Raw genomic sequence first — 12738 nt, 5'->3', positions numbered from 1 at the left:
CTGCAAAGTTTCTTCTCTTTTATAAAAGGTTGAATACCACCCTTTCCATAGGCCTCAAGAATTAGTGGATTACTGCCAAAGCAGGAATATTGTTTTCGAAGGCTACTGCCCACTTGCTAAAGGTGAAGCCCTTAGTCACCCTGACGTAATTCAGCTTGCAAAGAAATATGGCAGAACTCCTGCACAAATATGTATACGCTGGAGCATACAGGTAAGTTCTAAAGTTGCCAGCATTCTTGGTCCCATCCAGGTGTGCCAAATCCAAATAGATATTGGGGGAAGGGGCTGACATAACAAACAGTGTTGTGTGTGACACCCGGATGTGACATGTGATATTTGTGCGTTGTGTTGAAGCTTGTTTTCCGTTTCCAGTGGCTCCTCCACCTTTTCCTCCTTCTCCTGCTGCTGTCACAGGCTGGGGACCACTTCCTCTCCATGGCAGGAAGAGGAGGAGCCACCAGGTTCCTGGCTCATGTGATAGCATCATGTACAGGCACCGCACCTGGACAAACATTGAGGGGGCCCAGCCCCCTGCTAACAAATATTGGGGGTGGGGGGCTCAAAGGAGTTCAGCTCCTAGGAGCCGGCGTCCCTAAACCCATCTCTATTTTAAAAAAATGTAATTATTATTATTTATTATTATTTATACCCTGCCCATCTGGCTGGGTTTCCCCAGCCACTCTGGGCAGCTTCCAATAAAACTAAAATACAATAACCTATTAAACATTAACATATTTCCTGCCCACCCACATAAAACATGCCCAGTAATAGTAGACATACCTCATGTGTCTCTTAGTGCCCTCAGTGCTAGGTCAGTGCTAGGAGTACACCGATGTTTCAAGGTTGTTCAGTAGCTATTTAAAGTAATTGGCTTGAAGTCTAGACGATTGTTGGGTAGAGAGATTGAAAGATACCTCGTCCCTGGGACTAAGTTTAGCTTGGTTGTTCCTGCCAGTGTCACACAAGCAATCTGTTAGTGGAAGAGATCCAAAGATTAAGCATCCTCTTCTTCTGTCAGTGTAGAACTATGGTGGCTGAAATACTGGCCGGCAAGAAGTAGGGTGCTGTGTGGATTAATTCTTTGTCAATTCTTTGGGCCACTGTGCCCAAACTTGACCTGCAGAGCTGTGTTTGATGAGCGCATGGTTCCTCCCTTGGATAAATAGACTTGCAAATCATTTCAGTATTCGTGTTTTATAGAGAGACTTCTAATATTGTTATATTTGGAGATACATAGGACCCAAAAGTGACTGCAGACGTCTTGCTAAAGGAGGCATTTTGGCCTAGTGCAAGCTTCCTCAACCTTGGCCCTCCAGATGTTTTTGGCCTACAACTCCCATGATCCCTAACTAGCAGGACCAGTGGTCAGGGATGATGGGTATTGTAGTCTCAGAACATCTGGAGGCCGAGGTTGAGGAAGCCTAGCCTAGTGCTTCCAAACAGCAGAAGAAGGGAGTAAATCTGTATGTGGGCTGTACCACTGAGGACAGGGGTTTACAGGGTTCATAGGAAACTAATACATCAGGGAGAAGAGTAGACTAAAATACTTCTCCCTGGCACCTAGTTTCCATGTGCAGGGGTTTTTATATGGAAGAGCTTTCAGTCATTAGAATTCCCCACCTGGCACGCTCCAGACACCTGCTCATCATCTCAACTAAGCTGAATTGTTTCAGGTTAACTTAACGTTTGTAAAGAGATGATTCACTGACAACTTCCACTAATTAGACACATTGACTTGGGTGAGATAGTTCTAATTCATTCTCCCACTCCCTCTTTCCATTTTTCTTTTTAAAAATAGAACTTTAGGAATATATAAATTGTTTTTATTTTTCATTCTAGAATGGCATTGTCACTATTCCAAAGTCTACAAAACCAGAGAGGGTCCTGGAAAACTGTCAGGTAAGAGCAGATTGCCTTGTGCCAGATGTACATGAATTATTGTACTTTGGACATAACTTTTCATTATTTTACACTCCTCCTCTGCCATCCCATGTCGATTAACATAAGATGGAATATTTGGGAATAACATGAGAATGAACCAGAACTTTAGCAAGCACACATGTAAGGAAACAATGAGAAGTTTAAAAGCTGTTGATTGATCCGAAACATCACAATCCCAGTGACAAAACATTGAGAAAATGGCAAGGAGACAGGTGAAGTGGGCATCTCCATGAGAAGAACAAAAGTATACTTGCTGCATTATTTAAAGAAATGTAATATAGCGTATTAAGGGCATCATGTGCTAAAAGGGGAAATAAATCCTGCAGCAATTCCCAGTTAAACCTAGACTAAAGCTAAATTTGAAACGGATAAAGCTAAATTTGTATGTTTTAAAATGAGGTGGGCTAAAATGAAGATTTAGCCTTATAAGTAATAACCTAAACGTACTTCCGCCTGCTGAAACTCAAAAGTTCCTTATAGAGGGGATATCTCTCCTCTTTTCACTAGGCAGAAAAAGGAGGAATTTGAATTTGATTGTATAAGTTTAAAAATCGTGATTTTAGTAACATTTTTAGAAGCAAAGTATTAAATACCTCTTTTTTTCCTATTGATTCTGTTGCTCCACTTGATGTTGTCAATTATCACTATGAGAGATTGTTCTCTTTGTTTCTGGTTAGAACACAAGAATATTTGTTCCCAAAAAGAAAAAAAGTTTGGCTTAGGAGTAGAATGAAGTTTAGCTTTAGTTCTTGGGAGACCGAAGTGTAGAAAATATTTAACACTAAAGTGTGGATTTAGAAGAGGACAGTTCCCCTGCAATTAAGGAGATTAAAGGCAATTATATTTGCAATATGGGTGGGGTGGGAAGCAGAGTGAACCAGATCAGGATGTGGGGGGTGGGGGCTTAAGACCCCTTGTACCCTTAACATTGCTTCCGGACAGTACATGTATTTTTGCATAAAGTTTGTGGACAGGATATATACAGTATCAGCTGTTTATTGAGCAGTCAGTCTGATTTGTTTGTGGGTGTCAGATGTTAGTGGTGGTTGCTTGTGAGTAACCAGGCAGGACTCCAACCTGTCTTTAACAGGTTTGATTTTGGTGCAAAACTATTTACAGTGCAGAACCATCAGTTCATGTCTGCCTCAATCGCTAGCAGAATCTGGGAGTGGTCGTTTCTGGGTTCTCCACCAACATAAGAGCTTAGTCACTCCCAGCCTTTTCCTTCCTTCTTTGCGTTTTACAGCTCTGCGCAAGGTGGGCTTGGCAAGGAGCGGTGCCGAGGCTCCCAGTATCCTCCTCTAGCCCTCCCCCCCCCCGTTACCTGGAAGGTGTAGCTTTCCCCACCCTCAGACTGACAAGGTGTGGCGCTGGGGCTCCCAGCATCCTCCTCTGATCCCTTCCACTCTTCCCCACTGGAGGTGTGGCTTTCCCCACCGCAGGAAGAGGAACTGCTTCTCAAGATTTTCAGAGGTTCCCTGTATCCCAACTGCCCCTCTGCCTCCCTTCCCTGTTCCAATGGCAGTCCCCTGACAGTGGGGGAGTTTTATCCCATACTTTCTAGTGCATTTTCCCATCACTTTCCTAACTGCAAAAAGTCTGGATTTTTTTGAAGGGAGAGGAATTGGGTTTGTTGTGCAAGAGCTTCGCACCCACTTTAATGGCACAGCCTGAATTTGCCAGTATGCAGCTTAATCCCACTCACAAAATAAGGCAGTCTGGAAGTGCCCTGTGTGTTGTTGAATTGTGCAATGAATGGAAAGCTGTTTTGGGTGTCCAAAACGGTTGCATGTAATTTCTAAAGACAGAACTTAAATGAGGGTAAGTTGAAAGCAAGCTAAAAGGGACATTCAAGAGACAATTGTCTACAGGGCAATTGGAGGTTATTTAATACCAGAATATCAGAAGTACAGATATAACGATGAACACAAATTGGAAAGATACAAACAAGTCCAAGAGAATGCAAGTGTGATTGGTGAGCAAAGTCAAGGAGGTTATAAAAAGCAAGAAGGCTTCCTTTAAAAAGTGGAAGTCTTGGCCAAGTTAGAAAAATAAAAAGGGGCACCAACTCTGGCAAAACAAATGTCGGTTGGTGATAAGGAAATTGGAGAGCACCTTGCTAAAAACACTGACACAAGCAACACATTTCTTTAAATATACCAGAAGCAGGAAGTCAGCCAGAGAAAGGCGGTTGCTTTCTTTGATGGCAAAGATTCGAAAGGGTTATTGAAAGAGGATAGGAAGATTGCAGGGAAGCACAAAACTTATTTAACATTAGTTTTCAGCATGGGAGATGTTGGGCAGATACTTGCTCCTGAACCACTTTTTTCAGGCAAGGTTTTTGAAGAACTAAGGCTGCAGTCTGCTGCACACTTACTTGGTAATGAGCTCCACTGTACACAGTGAGACAGAGGATCACTCACACAAGACTGTGATGGCCAAGAGCTTAGATGGCTTTAAAAGGGGTTTAGCAAATGCATGTCTTATCACGACCTTAGGGTGAAAGCTGGGAGAAAGCTGGATAGATCGATAAAAAAAATTATCCTTGATAGTTAAATGGAACCTCTGCGTTCATAGACCATCTGTTATGGGTCAACTGAGGGAGAAGTCATGACATTTATTTGCATCAGCGTTTCCCAAACTTGAGTCTCCTGCTGCTTTTGAACTACAGTTCCCATCATCCTTGACCACTAGCTAGGGAAGGTAGGAGTTGTAGATCAATAATACCTGGAGATCCAGGTTTGGGAAACCCTGATTTACATGCTAGAAAATGTATATTCCACCCTTTGCAATGCATTTTGCATCACACAGGGCAGCTAACAGTGACCGAACCAATAAAATCATACAATCAGCATATGAGCCGAAACAGATAAAATAAAGGCAAGTGCAGCAGATAAAAGCAACTAAAATTAGGGTTTGTTAAGGCCATGCTACACTGAACAGGAAGCAATTAGAAGGAGAAGGTGCAAGGAGTGTTCTGATTAGCTTGTCAGTTCACACTTGGCAACCGGGCATTGCAGTTTTGTTTTTAAGGGTTTTGGTCGATAATGCAGTTTACCTTCATAGGCAAGTTTTTTTAATGTGTGATGTTTTATTATGTTTTTATATGTGTTGGTAGCTGCCCAGAGTGTCTGGGGCAACCCAGTCAGATAAGCAGGGTACAAATAATAAAATTATTGTTGTTGTTATTATTTAAGTGCCCCCCCCTCACCAAAGAAAATCAGCACAAATGAGGTGGTGGGGACGCAACACAGAAAGCATGGGCTGGCAAAATATGCCATGAACATTTTGCCACAAACAGTCCCACAGATATTCCAGTTGGTCTTCACCAGTTAAAACAGCAAACCAGTGCTTTAGTTGACTAAGCTACCAGTTTGAAGAAATAAATTCTTGCAATCCCGTCCTTTTAAAAACGTTGCTAAAAACACACCTCAGGTAGTCCTGGGGAAGAAGGGATTTATTGCTTCTGAGACAGCCAAGGGAAGAGAAGGACTTGTTTAGGATATGCCGGGTGCGTAGCGTAACAGTTGCACATCTAATGCTAAAATAAAAAAATTCCTTCCAGTAGCACCTTAAAGACCAACTAAGCTAGTTCTTGGTATGAGCTTTCGTGTGCATGCACACTTCTTCAGATACCAAATGCTGTCATCTCTGCTTTAATCCATGCACACAGCTTACAGGAATTCCCAGTTCAGGGAACCAAGCGAGGGAAAGGGGAGGCAGGCAAGGAAATGGCCTTTCACCGTATGACATGCGCCGCCTGTGATCGAACTTCGTAAACTCTAGGAAAGAGTCCCTTCCTTACAGTCCGTGTCTATCCTCCCCCAGGAGCCATTCTAGCAGTTCTACGTGCCAGCTGGGGTGTTCCAGGAACTAAACCTGAGCTTCTCAGAAAGCATGTTTACAAGGAGGCATAGCTCTTTGTCTGGCTAGGAGAAGGGATTTTTTAAAAAAAACCTCCCAGCCAGGGAATCCCCTTTCTCCCAGAAGCTCTTAGTCTCATCAACATTCTGTGTATATTATGTCATCACTGTGTTTCCCCCCCAATGAACACTGGCTTCATTAAGTAGTCTTAATAGTGTAGGACTTGTTATTTCGTTGTGTTTTTCTTTCCCAAGTTCTCCTTCACTTGGTGTTTTGACCCACATTTCTCCCAAAGTCGTTAATGGTGATTTACAGGGGTGTGGGGAGAGAGGAACAGAAGGTATTCATGGGCATCCCTTGGTTGTGGAACTGATCGTGGAATTGTAGCTGTAGATGAGACTTCAGGGTCCAACCACATTGCTTTCAGGGGTAGCTGTGGAATTGTCTCCCACAAGAGTCATCGATGGCTGTTAACTTGGGTGGCCTTAAAAGAGGATTAGATAAATTCATGGCGGATAAGGCTTCCATTGGCTACTCATTCTGATGGCGCACTGGTTGTTCTCAGATCCTGCCTGTGGGCTTCTCCAAAGGCATCTGTTTGGCCACTTGAGAGCAGAATGCAGGACTAAATGTGTCCTGCAGCCTCTTTTTAAGTTCCTACATTATGTTCATGCTCAGTGTATGTTGCACTGAGAGTGTGAGAAGTTGGGAACAAACAGTGATGGACGAGAAATGGCTTAGTACAGGCATATCCAAAGTCCGTTTCAGGGGCCCAATCGATTTAATCCAGCCTCCTTGGTGGCATATGTCCTGGGATAAAATCCTAAGAAAAGCTCAACAACTTTGCGGTAAACCTAAACTCTAAGAAAAGCTCAACAACTTCAATCCTAAAAAAAGCTCAGCAACTTTGGTCGGCTCTCACACATGTTCACTTCATCAAATCTGGCCCTCTTTGAAAGAAGTTTGGGCACCCCTGGCTTAGTAAAACAGTCTAAATAGATCCAATATGTGAGCCTCGACACATCATAGAGAAAAAAAAAATTCCTTCCAGTAGCACCTTAAAGACCAACTAAGTAAGTTCTTGGTATGAGCTTTCGTGTGCATGCACACTTCTTCAGATACACTGATACAGATACAGATGCATGCACACGAAAGCTCATACCAAGAACTAACTTAGTTGGTCTTTAAGGTGCTACTGGAAGGAATTTTTTTATTTTGACTATGGCAGACCAACACGGCTACCTATCTGTAACTGACATCATAGAGAGGAAGTCAAGTATTTTCCAAATTAAGTAGAGCTATGACATTCTAACTATCTGGTTGTAGATACAAACTCTTGAACCAAAATTATGATTCAGGATGCCGGTGTGTTTTGAAGAAGCATGCAGTTGGTTTTTATTGTTGCCTTGTATGTGTTCCACTAACCACATATACATTCCCCTTAGGTCTTTGACTTTTCCCTAGCAGAAGATGATGTTGCAATTCTGAATGGAATGCATGATGGGAGACATGTCTCCTGGGATCCAACCCCAGTTGTTTAGATGCCAAGGCTTGGATTGTTGTTGTAAGTTCCATAGTATCCATAGAAGGGACAATGCTGCTTTTGTAATGTATTCTCATGCAGTAATGCAAAATGAAATGAAATATTGCCTCGATAATTAGCTGTACAATCTGTTTGGGTGTGGTAATATGTAGCTTAATAACAGAGAAGGTAGAATTTACACTTTTCTCCCCCAAGCCCTTACAGTTTGACATCGTCACTCTTCAGCCTCCCCAACAAGTTTGATACTTCTTTTTTCTGCTCCAGCAAAGCCCTGTCATTTTGTATCTAGCATTTTTTAAAAAATAAATAAATACTGTAATAATAATGGGTGGTATTCAACTAAGTTTGAGTATAGACTTTACATTCATGGGCCTAATTTAAAGGTAAAGGTAAAGGGTCCATTAGGTCCAGTCATGGCCGACTGGGGTTGCCGCGCTCATCTCGCTTTATTGGCCGAGGGAGCAGGCGTATAGCTTCCGGGTCATGTGCCAGCATGATTGAGCCACTTCTGGCGAACCAAAGCAGCGCACGGAAACGCCACTTACCTTCCCGCTGGAGTGGTACCTATTTATCTGCTTGAACTTTGACATGCTTTCGAACTGCTAGGTTGGCAGGAGCAGGGACCGAGCAACGGGAGCTCACCCCGTCACGGGGATTCGAACCACCGACCTTCTGATCGGCAAGTCCTAGGCTCTGTGGTTTAACCCACAGCGCCACCTGTGTCCCTTGGGCCTAATTTAGTCATGTTCTTTTCCGTCAACGGGTCTGTTCCAAGTAAAACTTGACGCAAAAAGCCCCTCCACTATTTCCTAAGAAACAGCCCTCAGGCATGAAGCATTCCTTAGATCCCTCTCATCCTTTCCATGCATGCCAGCACAGGATGTGCTCCAGAACTCCAGTAAAGATGCACCCCATTCCTTCTGACTGGAAGTTATCCTTGACACCAGAAGGGACTAAAATTTCAGCATTTGCAAGCATCTGCAGAGAAGCAGTCTCAGATCCATAAATTCTGCAAAAAGTGAAGAGCAGCTGCTATTTTGAATTCTCTAGTTCATTCTGCTTGGTTCTTCTATAATAAGTGCCATAGAGCTAGTATCTGCTCTTTGGTCACCTTTGTTTCCCCCCAAAGTCAAGGGACACCAGAGCAAATTTTTATGCAAATAGGTGTGAACGAGTTCTAAAGAGTTCACTCTAGAGAATCTGTAATAGATCTAGATGAGCCTGATCTGCGGAGATTTTCTAGCTTCGATATAGGCCTACCTACATTATCACTTCCTGAGGCTCAGCTATGGGAATGAAGACTATCCCCATGGGGTCCTGCCATTCTTCCTCCAGGGTCTTCATGAAGATTCTGGTAGCCGTGATAACCCATCTCCAGATAGTAGAGAACAATATTCAGCACCTCAACACAGGGTCTTCAGGATGTGATGCTCATGCTTCAGGGGATGCAGAAACAAAGATTAAGGGATAGGAAGGGGGTATCACCTTCTTCTGGAAAAGACCCTGATGTTGGGAAAGATGGAGGGCACAAGGAGAAGGGGACGACAGAGAATGAGATGGTTGGATGGTGTTCTTGAAGCTACCAGCATGAGTTTGATCAAACTGCGGGAGGCAGTGGAGGACAGAAGTGCCTGGCGTGCTCTGGTCCATGGGGTCACGAAGAGTCGGACATGACTAAACGACTAAACAACATCACCTTCTTCACCTGATGGCCCCAATGTCCTTGGTAAATCTGATCAATCGGTTCTACAGTATTAGGAGACTGGGTTAACTGCTGGTAGTGCCAAATCTACTTCACCGGGACTCTTTTCTTCATCCTCAGCCACAGCTATTCCTCTTGACTGTATGGAGGTTGATAGGCAGATCTTGATAGCCATTAAATGCCCCTCAGGGTGAACTCCATTGATTTAGCCTTGATTGATTTAGCATTGATTGATTGATTTAGTCAATCTTCCACTGCTCCTGCTTACAACAGCTCCTGCTTAGATGTTTTGATTCTTGGGTTTGTTTCAGCTTCACTACAAGTTAATTTAGTTTTCATCTAGGTTGGATTTCGGGGTAAACATGATGTTATACCCTTGACATTGGAACCTAGTATTAAAACTTGCATTAAAGTATATGTAGTGTATGTTTTAGACAGAGCCTCTGCCCACTGAATTATCAGCCTGGCATTAGGTATGCAGTCATGCTTGTCTGATATTTTCAGAGTTCCTGTGTCTAGAAGTGTATGGAAAGTCTGACTGTGATTTATATTGTTTTAGGACTTCCTGCAGCAGTTTTCCCACTGCTGTGCTGTTTTAGCCGTATCACAAAACAAAAGTTCCTTGCTTTTTTATCATCCCAGCTTGTAGCGAGCTGGTATTGTTGTTTGTCCCTGAAGTTTTGTTGCTAACACTTTGAGCGGAGACAAAGTTTCTCCCCTTGATTACAACTCCTGAGGGAGATTCTGAAAACATTTTAAAGGGATGCCTTAAGGCCCACGCCCTAAATTACATTTGATCATGTTTTTAAGAGATACTTTTCCTACGGGTTCCGTTGGTCCATCGCTCACTTCCAGTAAAGTTTGGGCTTTTTCACATGCTATGTGACTGCAAACTAAGGTTAGACTCGGGAGTGTGTACTTAAGAGCAAAATAAAAAAATTCCTTCCAGTAGCACCTTAGAGACCAACTAAGTTTGTTATTGGTATGAGCTTAGTTGGTCTCTAAGGTGCTACTGGAAGGAATTTTTTTATTTTGTTTCGACTACGGCAGACCAACACAGCTACCTACCTGTACTTAAGAGCAGATCACGTTGATGAGTGATATGCTAAAATTACTTGCAAACATGCGTGCATTGCAGATTTTCAGATGTATACCTAAGAAGTTTAATTTGTGAAGAGGTTTATTATTACTATTTTGTTGGAAAGCAGGAGCTACTTATATTCTTTGCTGTTGTGTTTTCTGCGGCAACCTTGATGCTTCCTACAATAAACAAACACAATGTGCAGGGCAGATCCCTGAATGGCTGATGTGAACCGTGGGACTCTGACCACATCTCCCCAGTATATTCACCAGGGAGTATATGCATGTCCTTCATACTTAGACATGGGTGGTGCTGTGATCTAAACCACTCATCCTCTTGGGCTTGCTGATTGGAAGGTCGATGGTTTGAATCCACTCGACGGAGTGAGCTCCTGTTGCTCTGTCCCAGCTTCTGCCAACTTAGCAGTTCGAAAGCATGCCAGTGCAAGTAGATAAATAGGTACCGTTGCGCCAGAAGCGGTTTAGTCATGCCGGCCACGTGACCCGGAAAGCTGTCTGTGGACAAAAGGCGGCTCCCTCAGCCTGAAAGCCAGATGAACACCGCAACCCCATAGTCGCCTTTAACAGTCCAGGGGTCCTTGACCTTTTACCTTTATCATACTTAGATGCTTATGTGCCCCTAAAATCTTGTTCTCGTGGTGGTGGAGAATATGGCCGTGCGCTCCCCCAAATCCTTATTGCATAATACATGTTGCAGGTGCCTGTTCATGGATGCCTGTTCATGACGGCATGAAGGGTGGAAAGTTCCCAATGTTGGGAGCTCCTCCTCCTCCTCTTTCTTAAGGGAGAAGATTCATCTGATTTTCTCTCTCTCTCTCTCTCTCTCTCTCTCTCTCTCTCTCTCTCACACACACACACACACACACACACACACAAACACACACTGTGTGCTGCACATTACATTTTTGTGCTTTAGGCAAGATGTGCAAATGTGGCCACACATCCATCACAGAATAGGGGTCTTTAAGCCAGGGTAAGCCTCTTAAGGGACGCGGGTGGCGCTGTGGGTAAAACCTCAGCGCCTAGGACTTGCCGATCGCATGGTCGGCGGTTCGAATCCCCGCGGCGGGGTGCGCTCCCGTTGCTCGGTCCCAGCGCCTGCCAACCTAGCAGTTCGAAAGCACCCCCGGGTGCAAGTAGATAAATAGGGACCGCTTACTAGCGGGAAGGTAAACGGCGTTTCCGTGTGCGGCTCTGGCTTGCCAGAGCAGCTTTGTCACGCTGGCTACGTGACCCAGAATTGTCTGCGGACAGCGCTGGCTCCTGGCCTCTAGAGTGAGATGAGCGCACAACCCTAGAGTCTGGCAAGACTGGCCCGTACGGGCAGGGGTACCTTTACCTTTACTAAGCCTCTTAAATGGGCTTTTGTATTTCCTGTAGGACTCACCAGTGCAGCTACAGCAAAAGTGTGGAAGCTTCTCTAAGCTACATCTGAGTATTTCTGCATTATTATTATTTTTGCAGGGCAAGCCTGAGTTGGCTGGAGATTAGATCCAGCTAACCATTTGACCTTGTGTTCTAACATTAAAAAAGCTGATTTGTTGACAGTGGGGAGGGTGTAATGGCAGGTGCGACCAGCACATGGAAATTGTGTGAAAGCACACTTCCTTTCAAAGAACAGTTACTGAAAGTAACAGTTATGTTCTGTGATTTCTCCCCCACCCCAAAGCTTTTCACCACCATTGCTGCTCCTGACAACTATTTGTTTGACTTCCTTACAGTGCAGAGGGAGTAAAGCTACCTAAAGCAAGAAAAAAATGAGGCCCAGCCTTCTCTAGTGCAACTGACAGCTCGATTGGTTGTGGCATTTAGAATGTGCCACAGAAGATCGAGTGTGAAGGTTTAAGCATTTATACATGGGAAAGTTGGCTGTGCAAAGTGCTTCCTTCTCAGTTCTTAAGCAGCACATGGCAGTTACTGGATCACAAAGGTTAAAGAGAGAGCGCACAAACTTGGGACGTTAGTGCAAAATGGCACTGCTCATTAGCAAAAGTAAGGCTGCTGCTTCTGCTGCAGCTGGACAAGTTAGCGCCGCAGGTTCAGCAGATCCCTAGAAATAGGGTGCTGGACAAAAAACATGAGGGTCCCTGAGGATCTGAAGACTTGCTGTAGCACAGTGTGCAAAGCACAGCACAGGTGCAGATCCCAACTTGGCCCACAGCACCTTCCTTGCAGACGTAATGTGTTACACTTATCAAGAAAGCCTCCTCCCAGCCTCGCAGGAACGGAATACTATTTTCTCATATAAACTGGGAGTCTTCCTGTGTTCTGCTTGCTGTAGCTTTCCATTAACTGGTAGAGAATTTTTCTCGAGCTTTCTGGCATGCTGCTGAATTTAGAAAACAAGGAAAAGGCTGCTCTCGCTTCTTTTGACCAGGAAATAACTTTAGCCTATGAAGTTTCATATTGCTTGATAAACAGTTTTGAAAAGAAGTAAATTTTTGCTTTCGGAGATGGTTTCGGCACATTTCATAGAGCTGGGGCGAAAGAACGCCTAAAAAGTTTTACTGCTTAGCCCACAGGGGATAGCATCTATTACTTTGTTTCAGCATAGACTTATTATGCTTCTACGGACTTTCAAAGATTG

At 43.9% G+C, this 12738-nt stretch overlaps 1 protein-coding gene and 1 long non-coding RNA gene across 4 annotated transcripts in view; one reads left to right on the top strand and one right to left on the bottom strand.

Moving 5' to 3' along the window:
• The window catches only part of LOC309535154 (putative oxidoreductase ZK1290.5), a 71634-nt gene that overhangs the window by 50862 nt on the left and 8034 nt on the right, over window positions 1-12738 (top strand). For 2 of the 3 annotated variants that reach the window (XM_082227989.1, XM_082227991.1), the window contains exons 5-6: window positions 29-211; window positions 1840-1899. In XM_082227989.1, the coding sequence (XP_082084115.1) occupies window positions 29-211; window positions 1840-1899 (243 nt within the window). Of the gene's footprint in view, window positions 1-28; window positions 212-1839; window positions 1900-7250; window positions 7370-12738 lie in introns of all 3 variants that reach the window. The other variant, XM_082227990.1, reaches the window with a different exon arrangement.
• LOC309535201 overlaps window positions 8443-12738 on the bottom strand; it is a 63769-nt gene continuing 59473 nt past the window's right edge. The window contains exons 2-3 of the long non-coding RNA XR_014221104.1: window positions 9045-11414; window positions 8443-8833 (exon numbers count right to left, since the gene is read on the bottom strand). This is a non-coding gene — a long non-coding RNA (uncharacterized lncRNA). The remainder of the gene's footprint in view (window positions 8834-9044; window positions 11415-12738) is intronic.

This window comes from Podarcis vaucheri (assembly GCF_965113315.1).
Source record: "Podarcis vaucheri genome assembly, chromosome: 6".
Lineage (NCBI taxonomy): Eukaryota > Metazoa > Chordata > Lepidosauria > Squamata > Lacertidae > Podarcis > Podarcis vaucheri.
Note: the sequence above shows the minus strand (reverse complement) of the source record. Positions and strands in the feature narration are given on the sequence as shown.